Below are 27,372 nucleotides of genomic sequence, written 5' to 3' on the forward strand. Positions count from 1 at the left end.
TTTAGTCTCTAGAATCTCCCATTAAAATTTTTCCCAGGGGTGGCCGAAAACCCTGTATACTGTGATTTTAAGAATTTAGGAATTGCTATAAAACTGTTTGCAGAAAAAAGAATAGGACGGTAAGGCAATCATAAATTTTGGAATTCCTATTATCTAAAACTTGAAAGTTTGAATATTAAAAGAATTGAAAATAATTAATTTTGAATTTAAAAATGACACATCTTGAAATTCCTATAAATTTGGAGCTTACACATTTTGAGACTCTTATGAATCGGAAATTAAAAAATTTTGAAATTCCTGTGAATTCTAAACAGTTTTTGAATATCAAAATTAAATATTTTGAAACTCCTATAGATACGAAATCATAATAATAATAAATTTAGAAATTCTTGTGCAATACGATTTTGAGGGTTTAGGAACTCTAATGTATCCATGAACGTAAAATTGTTTGAAAAGAGAAACAAGTTGGTAAATCGCGCGATAAATTAGCGGACAATGGACGCACGCGTCCATGGCCAGCGTATAATTCCGTTAGCCTGGCAAAAAGTGTTTCCATTGAGTTGCTCTTCACATTATAACTGTCATATTGCACGCGATGCGCATCTGTATCCTGCGCGTCGTGATACCGTTAACAACCGGAAGTACTGGCAAAGTTATTCACCGATTAATAACCGAGCTTTACCGATTTAGATGAATTGATACCGAAACGTGTGCTAGGTACTACAATTTTTACGGTAAATTTAATTTTTTACTAAAGTTACAGTGACACGTTACTTTAATACTATTTCAATCAAATATAACAATTATTTAAATAAAATATTGTTTTCATAAATATATCAATCAAAATATGCATGGTGTTGTACGTTATTAATATAGTGTAATTATGCAATGAACAAGATTTCATTAGATATTTTCTTTAATAAAGAAAATAGAAAATTTGAAACATTTTTTTGAATTTGTAAAAATAATGAATTTATGAATTTAAATGCTAAAATATGGGTATCCTATTCATTGATAAACTATTTTTATAACAAAAGTTAATTTACAAGTGATATTCAATTGGATGTCAAAACTTGAACACATTTGTGATGGTTTGATTCGGTTAAAAATTCTCTATTTCTTTTATACTAATGTATTTTTAATCGTCAGATTGGATAGTCGTTCAATTAGGTTATCCTCAACCACCAGAACTGAATCTGCATTTTACTCGATTAAATTATTCACACACCACTGATAGTGAATGCGATAAAGCAGGAATTGTTTTAGTCAGTTAACTTTATGTGTTTATTAACATCCTCCGTAATAAAAAATAATTACCTTTTTAACGTAAGGAACATTCTTCTTGGCTTCTTAATCCTAAAACTAGAAAATCTGATTATAATAATTGTATCTACCGATAATTGTGTAGACTTTGTTATACCGTCTTAACAATTTACAGTATTACATTTTTTATCTTCAACGAAAGAAAATGTATTGTGCAAATCTAGAAAGATGATAGCTAGACTGTAGAAGGACAAGAAAGGTTAGTTTCACCCAATACAGTAGTGTTCGTTCAAATGTGTTCGAGTTGTTCCTACCACTTCTTAGAATCCCTTGTTCGAGTTCAACATCAGCGTTATCTACGATCTACATCAATAGATCGAGATGGCTTTATTTGCGTATGACAGTGTGAACCAATCATTGGACATTCGGGATGGTATTTTAGGTGGTAGAGTTTCATTTTTTTAAAAAAAAAAGTACAAGCATCTTAATTTCGACATTTTGCATACATATTTATTAATATTTTATGAATGTTCGTAATTTTTTTCAAGTGAAAATAATCAAAATCGCCTGAATTATACATATGTCATTGAGCAAGACTCCTTTATCCACTTTTTGTTGCTCCGTTTTCCCTTGACTATTTACCAGGTGGAATTCTTTTCATCTATAGAGTGAATTCATGACGGTGACAGGAAGTCGTGTGGCATAGCCGACGATTGGTTACGTCGCCGAATGTTATGCCGCTCGTGTTCATCGCGATGCATTAAAATCTCACGCACGGAAACCGCAGAAAGCTGTTGCATAACTGTGCGTTTGGCCGTGTGCCAGCTTTTCGATCGTTTAATCACTCGAAACGTTCTTACAATTTAATATTCTACCTACCAATATTTCCTACACGATGCAAAACATTCGATAAAATGGAAATTCTACATACCACGATTTTTAACAATTTCTAAATGGACATATTTCCAATCTATGTACGTATGAGTGTTGGCAGAGTTGAGAAAATTTTATTCACAAATAATGAACATCAATTTTCTATTCGTAAACTGACCTCCCATGTACATACGTTTCGTTCGTAACTTTGTTTATAAATTACAATCTATTAACAAGGGCATTTTGTATTCAGAATTATCAAATAATTAAACTATTATGTCTTATATAAATTGTGACCAATTCGGAATATTATCACAATCGAAAGGTGTAAAATAACTAGGATTATTGAATAATCCCATCATGACTACATTAAGGCACATGTGACGAAAAGTATAAAAAAAAGTTATGTAAATTTTTGGAAACGTTTCTCATTTCCATGTTGGCAAACATGCAAGCCATCTTTTGTTTTACTATAACAGTTGAAGAGCAGTACCATTGTTTATTGTCTAATCCCACAACCTTCGCTACAGAAATTTTGTCCCACCTACTTTATACCGCAGATATTGCCTTATATGATTATTACTTATTTTGTGCATTGAACCACTTCAATAACATCTAATAAAAAAATCAAAGAAGTTTCTTAGTGAGTGTATAATGGTTTTGCTTATTTTTGTTATTGAAAAAGGTGATTACGATTTTTCATAAAATTTAATGGTATGTTTGAAATATTACTTTAAATTCTAGTAAAAAATTCAATACGAACTTACGGGATGATCTAATAATTTAGTAAGTAACATGACGATTTGGAACGCGTTAACCTTCATATTACCGACAATAATTATTACTATTATTCGGATAAAAGTTTTCCTGGTCGTTGGTCCGGTATACGATGAGCGAAGAAAGTTCATAGAACCGAGCAATTAAAGCCAGAGGTTTAATTGCGATGCGACTTGTTGGTGCGGGTACGAAAAGAAGACGCAGGAATCCTCTTCCTTGAGAGCGGTATTCGTAGGTTAAATCGTAGACACGTGCACGGCGCGGCGGTGTAAGTCACGCCGGAAGTCGAGGGTACTTGACCTTAAGGTCCGCTTTCGTGAGCGTACTGTCCGATGGAAACGAATCGTAGCCGCGACGCAGGATGAACGAAGATGAAAACCGCTCGTCCAGGCGTTCTGTGTTTGATTTCCCTTTCTTTTTCCCCCCTCGGCTGTTCCTCATCACCGACGGAGACGTTTCCTCTTCTCCACCTGAGTCATTCCGAGGTTCCGCGGGGTGAAACAAAGGCGTGTACGGAGCCACGATTTGCAAACGACACGCGACACCGCTTGGTTTCCGGTACGAGACCTCTTTCCTTCCTCGTGATCTATCCTCGACAGCGTAACTGTTAAAAAATATCAGGTCCTCTTGCATAGGAACTGATTAAATAAATATATATGTATATAGACAATATTTAAATGTTAAACACAATCATTTAATTATTCTTTAGGTATTACATAGTTTAATATAAATATCACGCACGATCTTCAACCTTATTATAGGTGGCGCCATTTGGCTGCGAGATTATGAACGGCTCAACAGTAACAAGGAGGGAATAGGCATCGAGTCGAAACAATCGATTTTTCTGAAGTACAATGTTTCAAAAATAACCACCGAAAACTTTCACATCGAATTCGTAATGATTCTTAATATAAACCCCAAACGTTGATTGTAATTTTCTATCCCTCCCGACTGCGTGTAGTGTGAAAGACGATATTTAAAAAACGATATGAGCTGGTGTACCAGCGACGATTTTTATAAGACGGTTTTTTTTCACTCGTTCTCACTTGCTGTCCTTCTCTTCGACTGTTGACTACGGACGACAGCAAAAATAAAGGCGACTCCGGAGGCTCAAGGATGTGGCTGTCCATAAATATCTGCTGGTGTCGAATTTCGTCTGCGCTGAACGAAAGATAAACACACCAACCCTGGAGCGATACTTCTTCGTTTATGTCGAGCCTATTGACGCTGGTATTTGTTGCAATGTAAGTTTCGATACAAACAATGAGTTTAAGCTGTCAACAGACCATGCAGGCAGTGCAACTAGTGATGGATCTAAACGAGTAATTCGTTTGACGTTTAATTTTCACTGTATTTTTCAACATCACATTCAGAGCTGTATGCAGACTTAAATCCATTGCAAAAATAACAATATATCATTTTGACTTCATCGTAATTTCGAGATTACAGCCCGTACATACATAACAAAATATCTGCGTATTTAAATAAAAAAATATGCGGAATACCGTATTCCAAGAATATTTTTATGGATATTTTTGTCTTTTTTTATCTATAATATAAAGAATGTACTTTCAATTATAAAATACTGTCGAAATTTCGCATTTCATGCATTTAATTCAAAGTTAAGAATGTTCTTTCTACTTTAATCACTTATTTTTAATAACATTTCCATCATATTTGCGATATATGTACATATAATTATTGGGGACAGTAAGCATCGCCAGGAGGCGCTACAAACGCACATGTGCGCCGACGCGACGATAGGCAGTTTGCCGTAGTGCGAGCCACGCGGTTATACTATAGTGTAATAGGTTATAGAGAATCTGTGTATTAACAATCGTGCTAGTCCCTAGTTCTGCACCTTATCGCGACGAACAATAATGATGGGCATGTACATCCATTTTATAATATCCTTCTTTCGTTCCAGTATATTGTATAATAATTTACTGTTCCTTTCGTGTTTTTATCATACATACCTTTTTAATCAAGCTTCCAAAGGCCTACGTTTCTATAAACTTTCTTTTCAATCGACATCCATAGAATATACTGACAACGCTTGGTCATTGAAAGTTTAGACACCCTGTACGTAGCAGTGTCTCTTCGAAGAATGCTGAAAAGTGTTTTTAGGAATTATGATCGAATCGTAACCGTGCAATTCGCTTGAAAAATAAGTTTTACGAGGAATCCCTGTACCAGGAAAGAGGCGAAGGTCCGAGCGTGCAGAATCCTTATTTTTCCTGTCATCCTTTATCTCGGATCCGCTACGGGGGAAGCGTTGAAAAACCGAAATGAATCGCGTGGAAGCGTGAAGAAGAAGATGGTCGTCGCGTCAGTCGACGACCTCGTAGATTCCACCGTGCTATGGCTGTTTTTTCGGGCCATGTCCGATACTTCCATCGACCCGAACAATGATCGACTAAAACAACCAGCCTCTTGCGAGAGACACGCCTCGATATTCGCGTGCAGCTAATTACCCATCTCCTTTTCGTTCTATCCCTTGGTGAAAAACCTTCCTGTCTGTTATTCGGTAAGAAACACCGCCTTGATTGCGCCTGGGAAATGCTTGTCAACTTTAAATGTATCCGCGAATTAGCCAATCGCGACCTCACCTCAATTACCACACCATTGCCTCGTCCATCAAGACTACCTTAACATTTTTCTCCTCCGACTCTTCTGCTTTGTCAATTACTGTCCGTCTACGAGATCAAGTTTCGTGGGACGGCACAGGGCCAATGGGAGTATTTCGCCCGTTCATTGGTTAATCGTCAGCCAATAAGGACAGAGCGTCTGATCGTTGACCAAACAACGCGACTTTAAAACGAAGTTGGGTATTAGGCACCAATCAGACTCACATTCCTTTGCCTATTTTATTTTTAGTATCCGAAAAATTATTTGACTCGTTCTTACAAAATATACTTTTTTCTAATTACAAAAAAGTTGTAACAAAAATATTAAATACAAATTAAGCAGTAACTAGCTTGCTGTTGATAAGGATATAAGAATAGATCGACAATAACACTGTTCTACAAATTCAATTTTTTTTAGGTTTTTCAATACCCACTAGGTGATTCTTGTAGAGCTTTGTACCCTAAACACGAATCTGAAAATGGAATTGCTGTATCACCCTCAGTTTTCGAAAAACACGAGTTTTTGTGAAAACGTATAATTTTGGGCAAAAGCAAGGTATTACGCGAAAATTAAAAACATCAGAGAGTTCCAATTAATCTTAAAAGATAGAGGAGAGATTCCTGAATATACTAACATCGATAGTTATAATATTTTGTACTTTTGAACGGTTGTAAATGATCGCCAAAGTTTGAAAAAGTGTCGAAGTACATACTTTATACACAATACTTTTACATATTTACGAAAAGTTCTTTACCTGACACGAAATCTATACACAGGATCTGATTCTGCAGACATTTCTGAAGGAGAAACTGTCCAACAGAAGTGTAAAAGCTGTTCTCAGTTGCCACAGGTCGAGAAAATGTGTATTTGCAACGCGTGCACGACGTTTTACCGCCACGCGGCCATCGCTCGCTTATCTCGGCGCGGCAGTGCCGTAGCTACGCATAATGGATGCGACACCGATAATATATTAGGCTCCTAATTCCTGTATATGTTTATCATTTTTGATTTTTTAATCTGTTTGTGCATTTGTACAAAACATTTCTCGATCATTTCCATTTCTAAACAATTTCGATGTTCATTGTATATATATGAATGGTTTTTTAAATATAAAGCCGTAAAAAAATAAACAACATTTTATTGTTGGGTTGCCTCACAGAATAGGAATAATATTCCTAAGAGCGAAGTGTGAATAGCAAGGATTTACTCCAGATCTTTCTTAGAAAAGCGTACATGTTCGAGTGATTCCATTGACAAGTTTACATGGATTTTGAAAATATAATTCAGTGATTAGTATCCTAGAGTATACAAATATATTAAGCAATAAAAGTTACAAAAAAAAAATCAAACATACTATATACAGAGTGCATATCCTATTGCACCATTATACCAGTTTCGCTTGTAGGTAGCTACGGCACTGCCGCGCCGAGATAAGCAAGCGATGGCCGCGTGGCGGTAAAACGTCGTGCACGCGTTGCAAATACACATTTTCTCGACCTGTGGCAATTGAGAACAGCTTTTACACTTCTGTTGGACAGTTTCTTCTTCAGAAATGTCTGCAGAATCAGATCCTGTGTATAGATTTCGTGTCAGGTAAAGAACTTTTCGTAAATATGTAAAAGTATTGTGTATAAAGTATGTACTTCGACACTTTTTCAAACTTTGGCGATCATTTACAACCGTTCAAAAGTACAAAATATTATAACTATCGATGTTAGTATATTCAGGAATCTCTCCTCTATCTTTTAAGATTAATTGGAACTCTCTGATGTTTTTAATTTTCGCGTAATACCTTGCTTTTGCCCAAAATTATACGTTTTCACAAAAACTCGTGTTTTTCGAAAACTGAGGGTGATACAGCAATTCCATTTTCAGATTCGTGTTTAGGGTACAAAGCTCTACAAGAATCACCTAGTGGGTATTGAAAAACAAAATTCGTGTTGAACAGTGTAATTGCATTATTTACTTATAGTATTTGTATTTATTACTTGAGATCGCAGAAGGTGATCATTTACTATTAATACTCTGTATGAAGATATCGGTTGCTCTTCTCGACGCAAGAGTAACATTCATTCTTTAATTAAGCATTTTTAGATTTATATTTATCGGATATTTTTTTCTTCTTTCCACTCTTATAATATTATTACTAGAGTTTAATAGTGTAATTTAAGAATACTCTGTGTATTAGATATTTCAAATTACGTTGCAGCTGCTTCATGATGTTCTTCGAAAGCAAGTTTACTAAATCAATGTTTAAGCAGTTTAATTATAACAAGTTACAAGTTTCATCAATCCGTTAGATGTGCTCAATAATAGCTTGCTTCGAATCTGTTATCTCCGCAGGAATTTCACTGTAAAAAACAGATTGCAGCGCAGCCAGAGTTTCACATCTCTAATCTCCAATTTCAGAATGTTTATGTAAGCGATCGTTGGGGCGATCGCCGCAGTTGGGCGATGGGGATGTTTAGGTTTAAGAGATAAGAGGTGTCAATTTCGGAAATGAGAGGCGAGCGAAATCTCTTCGAAGAGAAGCGAGCGTTCTGCTGAAGGCAGTCGATTATAACCTTTACGAAAGAAGCAGCTCACCGCCTTTAGTTTTTGCTATGGTTGGGTAAGACCACTATTAACACGAAAATGTATTTATAGACTTCTTATTACTTTAATAATACTTTAAGACTACATAGTGTAACTTTTAGAAAATGAAAAAGCCATGTAACATCATCGAGTACAGCAAACGTTCTAGTCGTCGCGCGGGAGAGTCCTATTCGGATCGGTCTCATAGGTGACGACACTGCATTCCTCAACAGTTTTTCACCCTTCTATTTTTTATATTTATAAAGGGTCGCGATTCAGAAGAATGATGTTATATAAGCCAATCTTGATCAAGGAAAGAATAAATATTGATGATCGAGTCGAGACGACACTGGATCGGTTACGAGAGGGGAGATATTCCAAGCAAGAAATCTCTGGACGAGAAAAAGACACGTAAAAACCGCACGGCGTCAAAATACTTGAAAGCAAATGGCTGTCGTTAAAGCTAATAGAATTTGATTGAACCGACGATCCCTAACGGGGAATCGATCACCATATTTGGAATTTAACGACGACGATTTCCTTCTAATTCACCTGCAGCAATCTGATCCTTTTACTGCTCGCCAAATTGACCTCGACGTGCAATCAAGCTGTTTCACCGTGGGGTAGAAATATTAAGAATCGAACGAGCCACGAGTTGATTTCGCTTCAGGCAACAACAGAGAAAAATATCTCGAGGAGTCAAGTTCACGACTCTCTCATCATTGTCTCTACCTTCTCGTCGACGATAATATTAAACCAAAGGTAATCATTGTCGTTTTATACGCTCGCTGGGTGTGCTTTAACGCGTTCGTCGCCAGACCAAACCCCCTTAAACTTATTTTAAACTTATTTTTATCAAGAAAGTCTCATCTTCCCATATTTAATATCTTCTTGAATATATTATGAAAAACAAAAAATGTTTACTTACGTTTCACTAGTAATAAAATTGTAGTATAATAAACTACCGATAGCTTTGCTATATGTTATAATAATAAATTATATTATTAAATTATTAAATAATTTAACGTGGTAAATAGCATATTTTTATGAATATCATTCTAGAGTTAATAAGCTTTGATGTGAAGTTGTTTCACGCTTCACTGAACTCTAAGGGGGATCCCCCCAAGTAAGGAGGTATAAAAATAAACTGAGGCTCATTTTAAGAATCATTACTGTATTTGTTCTGCTTCGTCCAAGTGGGTCATGCTGAACTTTTGAGAAACACTGTTCTAAACGGCCACGTCGTTAAGTACATGCAAATTAATTGCACGCGAGGAAGGCGAAATGCTGATATTCAGTCTTAATTCGCAAAACTTGCCTAATAATTAACGTCACTTTGTTTCATAATCGCGGAATTTCAGTAACCCGAGGACAGAACCTAAAATTAGACGCTTCTCATATTTTTATGCCATCGCGTGTGTATACAAAGTTTACTCGTTACTCGTGATTGTACATTTGCCACGGAGAACAATGAACATTCTTAGAGTTACAGCTGGACAGACTAAATAATATTCTTGGATTCAGTTCCGACATGGGTAATTATCATCTTTTTGTGAGATATGACGCTAAGTTCTGAGCATAATTCAATAAAACACTTTACTTTGAAAATTTAAAACTTCTTTAAATTTAAGACTTCTGTAAAAAGGGTATTCCCATTCTTTTTCTTACGGTCATTTATTTCCAAAGGAAATTCAATTGAAAATAGCTAGAAGGGCGCAAGTTGCCCCACTTTCCCCTGGCTACGCCCTTGCTAATAATATGTCTAACGAAAAATGTTATGATAGTTCATTATTGCCAGTGAAAGAAATCCTTATGTAAAATGTTCCTGGTGTAACATAAAATCTGAATTTAAGTACAGTATTGTCTCTCTATAGCCGCGCGTGTCGGGACCGGGCGCACGCAACTTGAGAGACGAGTAGTCTATTCGGCTTTCTTTGATTTCACGCTCGAGCGTTCAAGGGGGATGGGGCTCGTCGACTTTTCTTCGGCTTTCTCTTTGATATCCGATACCCGATGCCGCGGCGCGATGATTACAAACGAAGTAGTGGGGATAGCTTCGCGTCTATAGAGAATCCGAAAACGCGCGGCTATAGAGAGACAATACTGTATATTAACACTTTGACTACCACGTCAATCATACAGGGTATTCGGCCATCTCTGGGAAAAATTTTAATGAGTAACTCTAGAGGCCAAAATAAGACAAAAACCAAGAATACCAATTTGTTGCTTGAGGCTATAAAATTTGCCCACCTACATGAATTTTTTTCTCGAAAGTGTATAGGATTTCGGGAGTATGTGTATTCACCAAAAATAATTGCAATTGACCTCCACAACCAAAAACAATTTTTCCGGAATGATTTGAAACTTTTCACATTCGCTGAAAAATTTAGGTAATACCCCCTGTCGATTTTTCTTAAAAATTCGTTTTTGATTTTTAATAAATTTGTTCGCCTCTGTATGTAAATGTTGTTTAATACTCCTTTGTATGTATCTATGAGCTCTACTTCCAAACTAAATTTCAATGAAATCCATTGTCCATTGTAGGAGTTATGATCGTTTGAAAATTAGACCATTTTTATGGGGGTTTTTTTTCACTTTACGGGGTTAAGAAACAACTTTTCGAACATTCTTGGAAAAATATTGTTCACTAAAATACGCGTTATTTGCATTTTGAAATATTAAAATCTTCCAATCCGTTCAGAAGTTATGATGTTTTAAATATACGCATTTCAGGCAACATTTCTAACCTCACATTATATTTTCGGAAAAGAATTTTTTTCTCGAAAGTGCGTAGGATTTCGGAAGTATGTGTATTCACCAAAAATTATTGTAATTGACTCCTGCAACCGAAAATAATTTTTCCAGAATGATTTGAATTTTTTTAATTTTATCGACAAAGTCCACCTACTCGAATTTTTGTTTCGAAAATGCCTAGGATTTCGAGGGTATGTCTATTCATAAAAAATTATTGTAATTGACCGCAACCAAAAATAATTTTTTAATTTCGTCGAAAAATTTTCCGATCGGTATAGAACTTTAAACGTTAATGACTTTTTAACGAAGCCTCAATCAACAAATTGCTATTCATGATCTTCGTCTTATTTTGGCTTCTAGAATCTCTCATTTGTAAGCGTTAAACCATTGGTTTTGAATCTTTGTTTTGATGTGTCGCTCTGATGTATACAGGGCCTCTCTCTCTCCGCACTGAGAGGACATTTGGTAACGGCTCCCGAATTCCGGTGAGCGACCGGTAGTCAGTTATGTGTAACCTCTCAAACTGTTGACAAGGTCTCTACTTCGAACAATAAAGGAACGTGTACAGACCGCAGAAGTTACATTTTATTTGTGAAATCAGTTCTATTATATTCTCCTACATCGCCGTATCCCGTTCATCAGTTTAAACATATTTTCCTACACATTAAAATTTTTTCCAGGAGTGGCCGAACACCCTATATATTTTTTTAGTGCAACAAATTTTTTATGTACCAAACACCCTGTATATGGGTAACAGGATTTACCACTATGGAACTAGAAAAATTAATTCTCAAGTTTAAATGTTGAGAGAAATAAATTTGAATAGAATTTGTGAATTTTAACCAGGCTACAAATATAAACACTGAAACAAATTTTAGGTTATGTAGTTTACAATGGTCTGAAATCAAAACTCTAGTCTTGCCGAATATTATACGATTCTGATCTCGCATGTAATTGCAAAACTAGTGAAGGAAGTAATACTGTTGGATAGTTGGGCGATTAAACGCATCATGTTGTATTTTGTCCTCCTCGTTGGTCATCTTAAGCTGCTCTGTGAACAATAGACTCGATCCCGAAAGAAAACGTGTTTACAATTAAATACAGCCTAACAAGCATAGACTTTTAAATTCAATTCTTTTAGTGTAAAATCCACTTTCGATACTTATGAAATTTAAATTCGTAAGCAAATCTCTTTGTAGTACACTGAATAGAAAACAAGAATTTATTTCTTGGAAGTAGGTATACAGGGTGTTCGGCTACCTATAGCAAAAATTTTAATGAGCGATAGTAGAGGCCAAAATAAGACGAAAATCAAGAATACTAATTTGTTGATGGAGGCTTCGTTGCAAAGTTATTAACATTTAAAGTTCCGCCTGTAGAATGACAATCCGCTAAACAGCTGCGTTCGCGCGGACGGTTGCGGCAGACGAGTGCTAGTGGTTCTCACGCAGCATGAAAAATTCTGCTTACCGACATTATCGACAGCCTTAGATTTTTGTCCACTTATGGGAATGCGAACACCTTACATTGAATAAGATTCAACCTGCCTTATGAAAATCCAGAAGGGCATATCAAAACTCGCCCGACGAGATTTTCACAGAGAAAGGGTGAATGCCAGTTCTAATACACAATGTTGTGAACAAAAATCACCAACATGCGATTATACACGCCCCACGATTGCCCACAGTGTCCACAAGTATCCACAAATAATCCTTTCAGGCACTAACCACTATGCAATTAAATAAACACGTACCGCGATTATGTTATTCGTGAATGTCTACAGTACGTGTATCACGATTCTTCCGAGTTACTTACGAATAAAACTGTTATTAATTTTTCAAATACACTTCAATTTAAAAATGTAAACAGGAATTTAATAAGTATTCGCTGATTGTTTATACCACTGTATTTCTTACATGCTACTTAATACAGAACTGTTGCGTGGACTCTCGCGACCGGTAAAATTGGAGTGGCGCGAAAGGAACGCTTTCCGAAGAGTAAGTTATTACTATCGGAATAGTTGGAATAAATGAATGTAGTACTGAACGAGCATAGTTGACTTTTTGACTGTGTAACGTGGAATGTCTATTTCAGGTCTGATGTCGGTATTTACATGGATGGTGGAATGTTATTGGCTAATGTGTCGCGTTGTAGGAGTGTCGTTGGTTCTGAATGATTGGTGTAGTTGTTCTGTGTGGGTGTGGTTTGACTGTACTGGCGGAAAGGGCAGGCTCTGGGGAGGAAGCCCTTTCCGGGGTTGGGACGGAGTTTTCTAGTAAATTTGAATGTTAGTAACAATTAAGTGAAAGCTAGCCAAGTGAAAGTGCGCGCTAGCCGCGCACGTGCATTTCAGCTGTCTAGAAAACTCCGTCTTGGTTACCCTTGAGAAACAAAAGGCTGAGGGTCGTTTGCAGGCCCGGCCAACGGCTCGACCGAGGGCCTTGACTGTCGCCAACTAACCCTGCCATAAAGGCTAAATTGCGAGGTCCTGCTCGCGTCGCAACAATAACTGAATCAAATATGTCTAAAATGTGTCGCGTGAACGCGTTTTACGACTGACTAGCTGGCCGAACACGTAAGTACCGATGCTGCCCTTTGTCTCCGCTGTGTGTGAGAGAGATAAGCGAGGCGAGTGACGTAGAATCGGGGTCCTGTTCGGCATTTGTTTTTCTGAACCTTGTCGATCGATGGCACAGTCAGCTGCTAGTATTGTTACATTCTTCGCCGTGAACGTAAATCGATGCGAAAATATTATCCATCACGATTTAAGTTTGTCGCATCGAGGATGGTGATGTCGCTAATAATTTGGATGATTGGAAATGTAATAGATGTATTATTTATGTTTGGCAAGGTCCAAGTTTTTCCATCATACAACAAGAGTTATAAAACACCGCTACAAAGCACTGCAGACTTAAAGCTGTGTGTGAAAATATTCCAACGGACATTCTAATAAACGTGGAAAAGAAACTTGTAAAACGAATTGAAACATGTATTTCGAATAGCAGGAGACACGTAGAATAAATTTTTTGTATAATAAAATTCAGCTTCAAATTATTAGCGACATCACCATCCTCGATGCGACAAACTTAAATCGTGATGGGCAATACTTTTCATGTTTCTGACTCTTCGGGCCTGCCGTTCCGAGCGTAGACCCTTGCTATCGGTTTCAACAGGCGGAGTCAAACAGCGCAACAATAGGGCCGCTTTTATGACTTGCCACTCAAGCCGAGACGTCTTCGCCGAAAATCAGTAAATTTCCAAGCGCTATATCTTGAAAACTAATGAAAATCGGGTAAATAAATTGCAGGTTAATAAATTCGTCTTGAATAACACTATCGCATGATCCAAAAAAAAATATATAGCTCCATTTAAAAAACGAAACTTCATCATCGTATCTTTGAAATTAATAACATAAATAAAATTTCCGTTTACGCCAGAATAAAGATCCTATTTTATCCTGCAATTTTCATATAAACAATTTTTCCGTATCATCAATAGTTATTGCAGTATCGCGACTGTTACACTTTAGCTGGGACACCCTGTATAAATATCTGTTGGTGTCGAATTTCGTCTCCACTGAACGAAAGATAAACAAACCAACCCTGGAGCGATGCTTTTTCGTTTATGTGAGGATCGATACTGTAGTAACGGAGTTAGGCGGCCTATTGACGCTAGTATTTGTTGCAGTGTAAGTTTCGATGCAAACAAAGGGTTTAAGCTGTCAACAGGCCATGCAGGGAATGCAACTATCGATGGATCTAAGTGAATAACTCTTTCGACGTTTAATATTCACTGTATTTTCCAACATTACGAGAGCTGTATGCAGACTTAAATCCATTGCGAAAATAACAATATATCATTTTGACTTCATCGTAATTTCGAGATTACAGCCCGCACATACATAACAAAATATCTGCGTATTTAAATAAAAAAATTTTGAAAACATTTTTGTCAGTTTTTTAAAAGTTAAGAACAATCGAAGCATACAATTTTTCATGTTTTACTCTATGTTCTTTCTACTTTAATCACTTTTTTAATAACATTTCCATCATATTTGTGGTATACATTATATGTACATATAATTATTGGGTACAGTAAGCATCGCCAGGAGGCGCTACAAACGCACATGTGCGCCGACGCGACGATAGGCAGTTTGCCGTAGTGCGAGCCACGCGGTTATACTATAGTGTAATAGGTTATAGAGAATAAATATACAATCTGTGTATTAACAATCGTGCTAGTCCCTAGTTCTGCACCTTCCCATATCGCGACGAACAATAATGATGGGCATGTACTTACATCCATTTTATAACATCCTTCTTTCGTTCCAGTATATTGTATAATAATTTACTGTTCGTTTCGTGTTTCGTGTTTTTCTCATACCTTTTTAATCAAACTTCCAAAGACCTACGATACCAAGAAAGATTGCTTCGTAGTAGAAATCTGAAACAAGATTTAAATGAAACCTCCAAGGAGGCCCAGTAGTAAAATGGCTTCCCTCTCGATCACCTGGCCTCGATCCTTTAGATTTCTTTTTGTGGGGTCATTTAATGGTAATGGTCTACTCGTCGCCGGTAAATGATATGCTGGATTTGCAACAACGTATACATGATGCATATGCGTGGATATTATTTTTAAAACGATAAACTATCGATTCAACGAATAAAAAGAAATTTATTTTTTTTGTTCATTTTCATCGTGTTGTAACTCTTTAAATATTTTTTATTGATGACCCGCAGTATGCATAGAGGGCAGATAATTCTAATTCGTAACTCCTTGGTTTTGGAATGACCAGGGAGTAGACAAAAATGTTCGCTAATTTTTCTGTTGTGACGAGAAGGTGTAATGGTGGTTAGACGGTTGTTAGAAATAGGCTTCTGATCGTTTTTTAATAAACCGTGAATAAACAGACACGTAATATTGCGTGTTCACTGTCAAGCAGATTTCTTCAACTCCTTGTAAAGCAAAAAGTTTCATCAAGTATTTTATGATTTTCAACGCTCTGCTAGGACAGAGCAAGGAAACTCCAGTTCGTTTTCCTGCAAAAATAATGCTGAAGAACGTTTAATTCTACGTATTGTTCATGGTTGGTGCACATTTAACATTTTGGCTGCCACGTCACTCATATGGGCGACAGGATTTACCATTATGATGCTAGAAAAATTAATTCTCAAGTTAAGACGTTGAGGGAAATAAATTTAGATAGGATTTGTGAATTTTAACAAGGTTACGAAAATAGGTACCGAAACAAATTTTAGGTTATGTAACTTAGAATGGTCAAAATCAAAATTTTACTTTTGCAAAATGTTATACGGTTTTGATCTTGGAAATGAACGTGTTAATATTGTAAAACATGTATTAAACTTAATTTTCAGTTGTGTCACGAAATAACGGGACACTGAATAAATGATTTAGCTTTTAAACAGAACAACGTTGAATGTTTCTTTTTTCTAGTAGTGTAATCGATACGATGTAGTTATACCAAGGAATGTTCAAACACGCCACGCAAGAGGTAGTATCCTATCCTTTTCTGAAAATAATTACACAGTTAGGCTTCAGAGCTCGAAAATAAAAGTCTACCGATACGGATGCTAAACATTACATAATGAGAATCATCGAACAGAGATCGTTGTCTCCTGGCTACAAAGAGTATCCTATTTCAAGTCGTAAAGGTAATCGCTCGCTGTTATTTTCAGCCCGAATACGAGTTGAAAATTCTTATGAATCAGAGGTTATTAAACTCGACGTTAGCGGCTCGAAACGTGGCTCGCATCACAATAAATTACCGTACAACGCTTGCGGAATTAAAGATTGTTGCTCAATATGAACCGTTTCTAATCGGATGTCGTTAGAACAAAAGAATTGTTTGCAATTAATCGACGATAAGTACCGTTATGTCATTCATGCTTGGGAATGATGTTGACCGATTGTGAGTCGAACCTCGTCACGAAATTTACAGTAAAAAATGTATCGATGTATCGATAAATCAATAAGTCATACAAAATTAATGAAATCTGAATTTTTAATAAACGTAGAAAAGATTGGGTTATTTTTTTTTTTAAAGAGCAGAATTAAGGCACTGCAGGAGAATTAACAGAATCATACAAATGCTAATGGAAAATCTAATTTGACACAATTCATAAAACACATATTCGTAGAAATCAAGGAAAAGTAGAAATTTCGTTATTACTAGCTATTTGTCTTACTCGTTGAACTAACACCGTGTTCCTACTTGTCCAGTGTTAATGGTTCTTTTTATCTTACGTAAGGTCGTATGTAAGGTCTTCGATCCCAAAAATTAATTTGTAGACCTACTACGTAACTTGTTGCCTAATTAAAAACTAAATACAGAAAGGTTAAGGGGGTCTACTAGTGTGAACTTTTAAAAAAACCGATATTTGTTTTGCATTTTCTTAAAGAATATAATTTGGAAAATTTTAACTTTTTTGTCGCCTAAACAATGTTAAAATGCCACCGAAATATGTATAAATAAATTTTGTAAATTTGACTGCAAAAGGTGCTATAATTTATTCGCAAAAAATTCTCGAAAATAGCCGAAAAAACACTTCGCAGTAGAAGACCCTGTTAAAAGGAATCGCCAGGAGGCGCTGCAAACGCACATGTCGTGCGCCGACGCTGCGATGGGCAGTTCGCCGGACTGCGAGCCACGCGGTTATACTATAATGTAATAGGTTATAGAGAATAAATATACAAACTGTGTGCTAACAATCGTGCTAGTTTCTAGTTCTGCACCTTTTCATATCGCGACGAACTTAACACTACGTTAGATATAAGATGTTGTTAAATGTATATTTTCTTGTAAATTTTCAGCGACCGCGGCGATAGCGAGCACCGTGCAAATCGAATGTGCGAGCGAGTCAATAATCGTTTACATCTCGACTGAGGGCAACATCGATTTCCACGGTCTGGTGTATCCACGGGGATTGTCAAAGAACAGTTCTTGCCTGCAGGAGTACAGGAGCCAACCCACCCCTATAACCTACAACCTGCCCCTCAGGTCTTGCAATACTATGCCCACCGAGCTGGTAAGTTTTTAAATAACTCAAAAATTCACCCGTCTTGGGAATTGTGACAGCGAGCAACTCGTAATCTCATGGAAACGAACCACGATAATCATAGACAGATCGACCGCATTATAACTTATTACCCTGATCGATGAGATGAAATTACCACCTAGTTTGCATGTTTCGTGCACGTTGTTAGTTGGCCTGGTACACTGTTCCCTTCAATATGGATTATCCGAGCTATTAACTTCTCACTTCGTTGCTCAATTTCTGGACGCACGTCAATGGCGATAATTGCGATAGCTAGTTATACGAACGAAGTTAACTCTCAAGTGTTAGCCAGGCTAATGACGGTCGATCAACCGTTCGACCTTCCATCAGAGAGTTCAGACTTTTATGAGCCTGAATAAAAGAGGCTATTGTACCGTGTCTAATTTTTAAAAACTGTGAATTAAAATAAACCGAAGAAGAATGTTTGGTCTGGATTAGTCTGTTGAATTGCTATATCGTTTCCAGTTTAAGCTTACACTTTAAGTTTTGGGGCTTGTGGACAAAATTATATTGGATTTTGCATTAACATCATGTTTCTGTCGTACCGCAAACGCCGCGTCTTGCCAACTGCGCATCACTTTTGATAATTTCCAGCTTTACCTTTTCATCGTTGACGTAGTCCCATCGTTCTTTATTAATAGAGTTTCCATTTGAATTTTTCATGTGTCGTAGTTCTTTTATGCAAAAACTTCGATCTTTGCGACTGCTAATGAGCTCATGGTTCGTACGTGTGGTTAACCAAACTTTTACTCGTCGCTATTCGCTGATGTACGTTATTACTTTTTCACGAAACGATTCACTCTTGAGTCCGGATCTGGGCCCATAACCTGTTAGAAGTCGAAACAGATCGTTAATTATACTCGTGAATCGAACAGGCCGACACAGGCTTGATATGCTGTAGAAAACAGACGACAAGAGCGCGAAATGAAAAAAATCACAGTATCACCACGAGACGACAGTGGCGCCAGCAGTTTCTTATTGCTAGTAATTTTTGTCAGAGGTTATTTTTCTTATTCAATTTGTGTTTTAGCTTCGTGTTCCCAAGAGTATACACAATTATTTTCAACTAAAATATTTAAAATTATAGGAGTTCTCAAGTCCTTGTTCAGTATCAGGGTATTAGCCACTCTATTGAAAGAAATTTTTAGTTAGATGAGTTATAAATAGAAATATACGAATTGTTGGAAATGTTTCTTATTTCCATGTTGGCAAACATGCACGTGTTGGAAATTTTTTGTTTTTCCCTCGTTGGCAAACGTGCACACCATCTTTTGTTTCAGTATAACAGTTGAATAGCGTTCAGTACCATGATGCAACTATATGTATTAAACATAACCTAAAAAGTATGTGCGTCGTTTTATTGTCTAATCCTATAACCTCTGCTACACGAATAATAACACGAATTTTGCAGGTATATCAAGTGTACGAAATATGCTACCTAGACCTGTTCAAACTTCAATTATTCATTTATTCATAAATTTTTATTTCATTACCTACAAAGTAAGCTCTATTCCTTACACTATATTTGTATCAACTCTTTTGTCATGCTTCTTAGAATGCTTCGAAGCATGGAAAGAACTGTGGCACTTTATCGTAAGCAATGATGATTACTTTGAAGGTGATAGAAATTGATGATTAAATGAATAGTTTGCTTTATTTCACTTGTTCTGGTACAGCAATGATTCCTAACATGAGCATCACTTTAGAATTGGCATGTTCATCTTTCGTACAGCACGAAATGGAGAAATTCGTATCGTTTTTAAATGTCGTCTTTCACGGTACACTGGCTCCAAGGGGGATTTACTCAGTTGGCAGGGCTAGAAATGTCCAAGAAACACAGTGGGAACCCAATAAATGAAATTCTCAGTCTCGAGACTGCAAATCGAAAGAAAATTCTTAATCGTCGGACATGTAATCAAAATTGCGAATAAAGCAACTTCTTGGGTCCTAAGCCCTACTAGTGCGATAGTAAATATGTTTACTTACATTCCTAGATTTCCAATCGTCGTACAGTGGGGCCATTGCATGCCAAACGCGGCAAAAAGTGGTTTTATACAAATATACCCACAATGAAATAATGATTCACTAATGGTTAATGGGACACATGGGCCATGACTTAGTGTGATTTTTTTTATCAATTGTCGATTTTTGATACGACTACATGATTTTGAAACGTTCAATCTTAAAATCATCCAAAATTATAATCATCGTTTATTGTTGCTTTGATTTTTCAAAGTAAATGATGAGTAATTGAATTAAATGTACTTAGTACGTATTTAAATTACGAATGAAGAATCAGATGAAGAATCATTCATAGATTCATAAATTCTTTCGTTTTCTCTTCGTAAAGGTCGTGTCGTCTATTCGCTAATTGCCATCTTCTCCTGAAACGGGATTTAAAAGTTGCAATTTTTGTTTTCAAAATTTTCTGGTACTCCATAGAATAATTATCCTGGCTCATTAAGGACGACTCTAAAAATTCTAGTTTATTTTCAAAATCATGATTTTGATGCTGTGTCATGATGTTATAAAACTGCATCATTAAAAACACACGTACTCCTGATGAACCTTAGGATTTAAAAAAAAATGTCACTCTATTAAAGTGAAACTTTTGCTACGAAAACTGTATTAACAAACTATATAGAAGATGAAGAAAAATGGCTAAATTCAAATATATATATCTGTACCTACCTACTTCAATTGGAAATTCCATTATTTTAACACTAAATATTTCACTCACAACATACAAGTTAGGAACGTCAAACGACAAATGCTCCAAATTCGTGATCATTTTCTACTTTTATAGCATTCGAAGCAAAAACAATGAAATGTATGCATTGTTTCCTAGTTTTGATGTATTTTTGAGAATCGTAACAATACTCGCAATCGCCGAAACTCGCACGTGCCGAAACAGTTGATCATCTTTTTTTTTTTTTAAAAAAGGTAAGGCTTCACTCTACAAAAAGCAACTAAAATGAACACTGAATCACACTGCATTCATAATTAAAAAAATAAAATGAAAACTGAACATGTTCAATTAGTTATAACTCAAAAAATGTTGGAGATATAAAAGTGTACTTTGGTGTAATTTAAATACGTACTAAGTACATTTAATTCAATTACTCATCATTTACTTTGAAGAATCAAAGCAGGGTCATTCCATGCGAAATCGGACACTTTTCGGAGTGCCATGTCGGATTTTGTTCTACTTTGAATATGTTGTAGTCTTTAGTGATATATAAACGTATCTCGAAGGATTTTTAAAAATTTTAAAAATTGTTGGTTTTACATCTGTTTGAAATATAGAGCTCCCTTTTTTCAATAAATAATAGCTGCTAAAGTAAAGAAGTTATAAAAATGAAATTTTAGGTACTTGTAGCAGACCCATGGGAGTATCAAATAAAAATTATTTCAATTAATAAAAAAATTTTTTTGACTATTTATTTTGCAATTGTTTACAACAAATGTCATTTTTTTATAGCGGGAACATATTTAAAAATCTGAAAAAAATGGGCATATAGTCCTGTTTGTCCCCTTCACGGACCAAGTTTTAAAAATACGGACACTTTAAAATTGGCCTTATAAAAATTAATTGAATGGAACGCTGCGTCGCGTCGTGGCACGCAGGCTCGACCGGCCAAGTCACGCGTGCCTGCAACAGCCAAGCGGCTATACCTGCTATTGTTATACATAGGGTGTTGGACTGCTGGAAAATGTAACAGTTATTGGACACTCACTCTTTGTCAATGACACTTAGCATTATACACATTTAAGTTGTCAATATTCAATGGGATAGGATGTTCAATGTTCTAGTGGGATAGGATATGATGGGATGTGATGGGATTAGGTTCTGGTTAAGAAATAATGGTTGGATTATACCAATGATCATCTACCGGATTAAATTGTTTGTTATAAAATTAATTACCTCATAACAGCTACAACTGTTGATTTGTCACTGTCTGAATAAATTCGGGCAGTTAAATGCGTTACTTCTTTAGTTGGTGTAAATAAGTGAAAATTGCGTGTTCCACAGATTGTTGTAGCCAGTCCACGCCTTTCCAGCAAGAATTCCGAATGTTCCTTATATTCTTCTTTTGAGTTGAATTCAAAATGTACATTTTTAACAGCAACACAGTTTGTAGATGAATTAGAAATCCGATTACCAAAGTTGCAAATTCACGATTTTATTGCAAGAAGTCAAAGCAGCTTTTTTAAATATTCTAAAGAAAATGTAGGACCTGATGAATTTGTTGTCGTCGGCGATTTTGCGGAAAATTATTCCTTCGCTATCCAAGACGAAATCCAAAATTATCATTGGTCCAACAAACAGGCGACAATACACACATTCATTGCATATTATCAGTTGGATATTTGTTTAAACCATGAAAACTTTGTAATTATTTCGGATTGTCTCCAACATGACAGCACTGCAGTCCATTTATACCAGAAGAAATTAGTGGAATTTTTGAAGGAAACACATGGCACAACTATCAAGGAAATCGAATATTTTTCTGACGGAGCATCATCACAGTATAAAAATAAATATAATTTATTAAATCTCAATTTCCATTTTGAAGACTTTGGAATCAACGCCGAATGGCATTACTTTGCAACATCGCATGGCAAAAATGCATGCGATGGTATTGGTGGTTCTTTAAAACGCCTTGCTGCTCGAGCTAGTTTACAAAGACCGTTGGAAGACCAGATAACGACACCACAAAAATTATTTGATTGGGTAACTGCCAATATTAAAAACATACATTTGGAATTCAGCTCAACAAAAGAATATAAGAAACATTCGGAATTCTTGCTGGAAAGGCGTGGACTGGCTACAACAATCTGTGGAACACGCAATTTTCATTCATTTACTCCAACCAAAGAAGTAACACATTTAACTGCCCGAATGTATTCAGACAGTGAAAAATCAACAGTTGTAGCTGTTATGAGGTAAGTAATTTTATAACAAACAATTTAATCCGGTAGATGATCATTCGTACAATTTAACCATTATTCCTTAACCGAACCAAATCCCATTACATCCCATCATATCCTATCCCGCCTCCCGATGGAAGAATACTCATCACCTTCTCGTGGTTTCCATTGAACATTGACAACTTAAATGTGTATAATGCTAAGTGTCATTGACAAAGAATGAGTGTCCAATAACTGTTACACCTTCCAGCAGTCCAACACTCTATGTGTAACAATAGCAGGTATAGTCGCTTGGCTGTTGCAGGCACGCGTGACTTGGCCGGTCGAGCCAGCGTGCCACGACGCGACGCAGCGTTCCATTCAATTAATTTTTATAAGGCCAATTTTAAAGTGTCCGTATTTTTAAAACTTGGTCCGTGAAGGGGACAAACAGGACTATATGCCCATTTTTTTCAGATTTTTAAATATGTTCCCGCTATAAAAAAATGACATTTGTTGTAAACAATTGCAAAATAAATAGTCAAAAAAATTTTTTTATTAATTGAAATAATTTTTATTTGATACTCCCATGGGTCTGCTACAAGTACCTAAAATTTCATTTTTATAACTTCTTTACTTTAGCAGCTATTATTTATTGAAAAAAAGGGAGCTCTATATTTCAAACAGATGTAAAACCAACAATTTTTAAAATTTTTAAAAATCCTTCGAGATACGTTTATATATCACTAAAGACTACAACATATTCAAAGTAGAACAAAATCCGACATGGTACTCCGAAAAGTGTCCGATTTCGCATGGAATGACCCAGCAACAATAAACGATGATTATAATTTTTTGATGATTTTAAGATTGAACGTTTCAAAATCATGTAGTCGTATCAAAAATCGACAATTGATATAAAAAATCACACTAAATCATGGCCCATGTGTTCTATTAACTATTAGTTAATCATTATTTCATTGTGGGTATATTTGTATAAAACCACTTTTTGCCGCGTTTGGCATGCAATGGCCCCACTGTGCGTCGTCTTCACTTTTAAAGTCTACGATCTACATAGATAGACAACAATTTTTCGATTTCTTTTAATTTGAATTCGTAAACAAAGGTCATTTTAAAGTTACGACATGTTACATATCCGAATGTATTTTAGCGTCAGCTACGTTGGAAGCTCAGAAAAATGACCTTGAAAAAAATATTTCGTTGCATCGTATTGGTTTCTTGATACCATTTCAATTTCATGTGTGTAGTTGTTGGAGATATTTATTTAGGTTAGAATTTGCTTGGTGTTTTAACAAAATAGGTTTAAGCGACAGTTATCGTATCGTTTTACTCTGGCAGCTGTAAACAGGTATCTTTTGTTCGCGCGCTGCTTAGCGGTGGATGCGACCTTAAACGAGCAAAAAAAAAATGGACAAACATCTTAGGAACGCGTGGTCTGTGACATCATGCGGTGTTACACAACAGAGCTGCGAAAGAAGCGGTGTGTAAGCGGCGCGGCGCGGCGCGGCATTGAAGCACAAGGAAGCTCGATCGACGATCACGATCGCTCATGCGACTCGACGAGTACACACGTACCGTACACCAGGTGAAAAAAACTCGCGGAGGCGTGAATGCACGCGCTGGTACATGCCAACGAGAGACGAAGAGAGCAACGAAACAACTCGAGAAGACGAGGCAGATGGGAGGCGAACAACACGAGGAAAAAGAAGGGAAGAAAGGAAGAAAGGAAGAAGGGAAATACGGTGGTGGAGGAGGAGGGCAGGTTCGTGTAACGAGGGAATCGTGTGTCGAGGCGAGAGATCGCTTCCTCGCCATACCATAACTGGACCGTTATGTGACCGGACTTACGGCCTTCTTCTTACGAGCGTTACGCGAGAGATATGTAGTATGCCAGCAGCACCAACAGCTAATGCTGCTACGCCTTATGTCACCGATAGATACACACTGACCATGCAAACGTTTGCTCGTGTCCGTAACGGACCACGCTGCGCTGGTTCCTTCCATTTGCCGATAATGAACTGCCGGATCACGATTCCGACCACAACCACTGATACCAGACGCTTGATGCATCTGCTTCCTCGTATTTCGATCCTCTTTTTTCACTCCGTTGATCGACAACCCTTTCCTGTTGCTCGATAGGAATCGATTTGTAGCGGTCAGTCTTTGAAAAAGATCAGAACTACGTTGTTCGTTTAAATATTCGATTAAATCTGCATTTTCAGACTTTATAGCTTTTAGATTCTTTATTGGCTTTGATGTATCCCTTTTTTTTACACTGTATTTCTAACCTTTGACTGTATCCTAGTCTCTAAGAGCTACTAAAGTCATTTGCATTTGATTGTTTGAATATTCTACGTAAGAAGATATCTGGTGTTTTATTTGGACTTGTCTTCTAGTGTATCTTCTAGTCTCAGATGACTAGTAAGAGCTATTAAATAATTTGCATTTGATTGTTTGAACATTCTGGCTGGAAGGATACTTGGAATTTAAGCTGAACTAGCAGAGCGTGGGTTTGGAAATTATCTTCTTATTCTAAGATAAGGGAGTATTCTGGTCTAAACATTCAATTTTTTACGTGTTACTTGGAATTAAAAAAGAAAACAACTCTGATGCTATTGATGGAATTGTTTCAGTAGAGCCCCTTGTGTTGAACATTTATAAAATTTAAAAATTATACAAATGATAGAAGAAAAGAATGAGTCGATTTAAAACATGATCGCTAGGTTCTATACAGGATGTTCGGCCAACCCTGGGAAAAATTTGAACGAGAGATTCTAGAGGCTAAAATAAGGCGAAAATCAAGAATACCAATTTGTTGATCGAGGCTTCGTTAAAAAGTTATTAACGTTTAAAGTTCTGCCTGTAAAACGGCAATCTGCGAACAGCTGCGTGCGCACTATAGTGGAACTTCAAACGTTAATAACTTTTTAACGAAGCCTCGATCAATAAATTGGTATTCTTAATTTTCGTCTTATTTTGGCCTCTGGAATCTCCCATTAAAATTTTTCCCACGGTTGGCCGAATACCCTGTATAAAAAAACCCAAAGATAGTTAAAAGCTGATTAAAATATCGATGATGGACTCGAGATATTCCTCTTGTCAGTGTTTTTCTTCGAGCCGAACTATGTAGACAACCAGGAGAACAGTTCCGGGACACTTGTCCTGTTCTCCATGCACGTGCACCTAATCGAGGAGGAAAAGATCAACTCGAGCGAGCTAATAGCGATACGTCTGCTGGCACGAGGGTCTACATAATTTAAGGGCTGGAATGCCGAGGGGAACAATTTGTCCCGGAGGAACGACGCGGCACGATGAGTCAAAACAAGGTTGAAGAAGGTGAGCAGAGTCTTTGACCTCCGGGAATCGCTGATTCTTCAAGATCGTAGTGGGCGTTAGGGGAACCGTGGGCAGTTTTAACATCCTGGACGCTGGCGAGCGATCCTCTTGCGCGTTTCTGTGAATCGTAAATTAAACAGCCGCATAAGGTGTCGGTATTCTTTTTAAACTGCTATTTCGTTCCAAGCCAAAAAACTACGCATGGTACATACGATACATACATATACAGTTGGTGCATACCAAATATTGTTTTTTCAATATTTTTATTAGCTAAGGTCCATTAAATCAATAATATTTTAAAATAATAATAAAAAGACATACATAAATGTATTGTAAGATACATTTTATTGTATGTAAAACATTAAAATCGCATCATTCGTAGTCATGAATATTCCAAACATGGGAAAATGGCGGTAAAAGTTGTTGAAAACATAAAGTTAGTATTTGGAGGTTATGCGAATGTTAGTATAGCTTATTTAAGACTGGTAATTATTCGTTCGAAAATTAAAGGTTGGAAAATGTCGTTAACAGCGATGTTTTAAAAAATATTGTATCCATAACAAACAAGAAGAGGAATAGCGTTTCGATTGAAAGTAAACCATTCATCCGTTGTTCCATATTTGACTCAGATGGGAAAAACAAAGGAACTGGAAAAATGGGTTTCGTAAGCGACGCACAGAAGCTTACATGATCGAAGATAGCCAGCATAATACTTTAAAGAAACAAGCAAGATCCGAAAAATTTTTTATTCTGAATTACTCTTACAATGAAAACGAGTCATTTTTTCCTTCGTCATATTAGCTTAAATTCTTACATTAATATTCTATAATAATTTTTACAAAAACCATGGCAATGTTTCAATTTTTTTACATATGTATACATCTATACAAATACTCATATTTCTTTTACGAAATATCAACAGTTGGATGTCTAAATAATTGGTACATTTTTGGCATTCAAACGTAGAAACTTCCGATCTGCATTATTTCAATTGCCACTATTGAATGTTTTTGAATCTGCTGAGTTGTGGAAAGTGTCTGGAATAACCAAGCACCCAACTAATCTGGAATATCAACCGAGCCTGAACGCTCAACGTATTTTGAATACTCTGAGCGTCGAGGGTACCGGAACGACGCGCCATATTGAAATTCAATCTGAT

The 27,372-nt window shown here is 36.4% G+C and overlaps 1 protein-coding gene across 1 annotated transcript in view; it reads left to right on the forward strand.

The window, feature by feature from the left end:
* The window catches only part of LOC122403647, a 157,864-nt gene that overhangs the window by 59,399 nt on the left and 71,093 nt on the right, over positions 1 to 27,372 (forward strand). The window contains exon 4 of the mRNA XM_043407272.1: positions 17,701 to 17,915. Within this exon, the coding sequence (XP_043263207.1) occupies positions 17,701 to 17,915 (215 nt within the window). The remainder of the gene's footprint in view (positions 1 to 17,700; positions 17,916 to 27,372) is intronic.

This window comes from Colletes gigas, unplaced genomic scaffold (assembly GCF_013123115.1).
Source record: "Colletes gigas isolate AHSC1104 unplaced genomic scaffold, ASM1312311v1 Colletes_gigas_Sc00067, whole genome shotgun sequence".
NCBI lineage: Eukaryota > Metazoa > Arthropoda > Insecta > Hymenoptera > Colletidae > Colletes > Colletes gigas.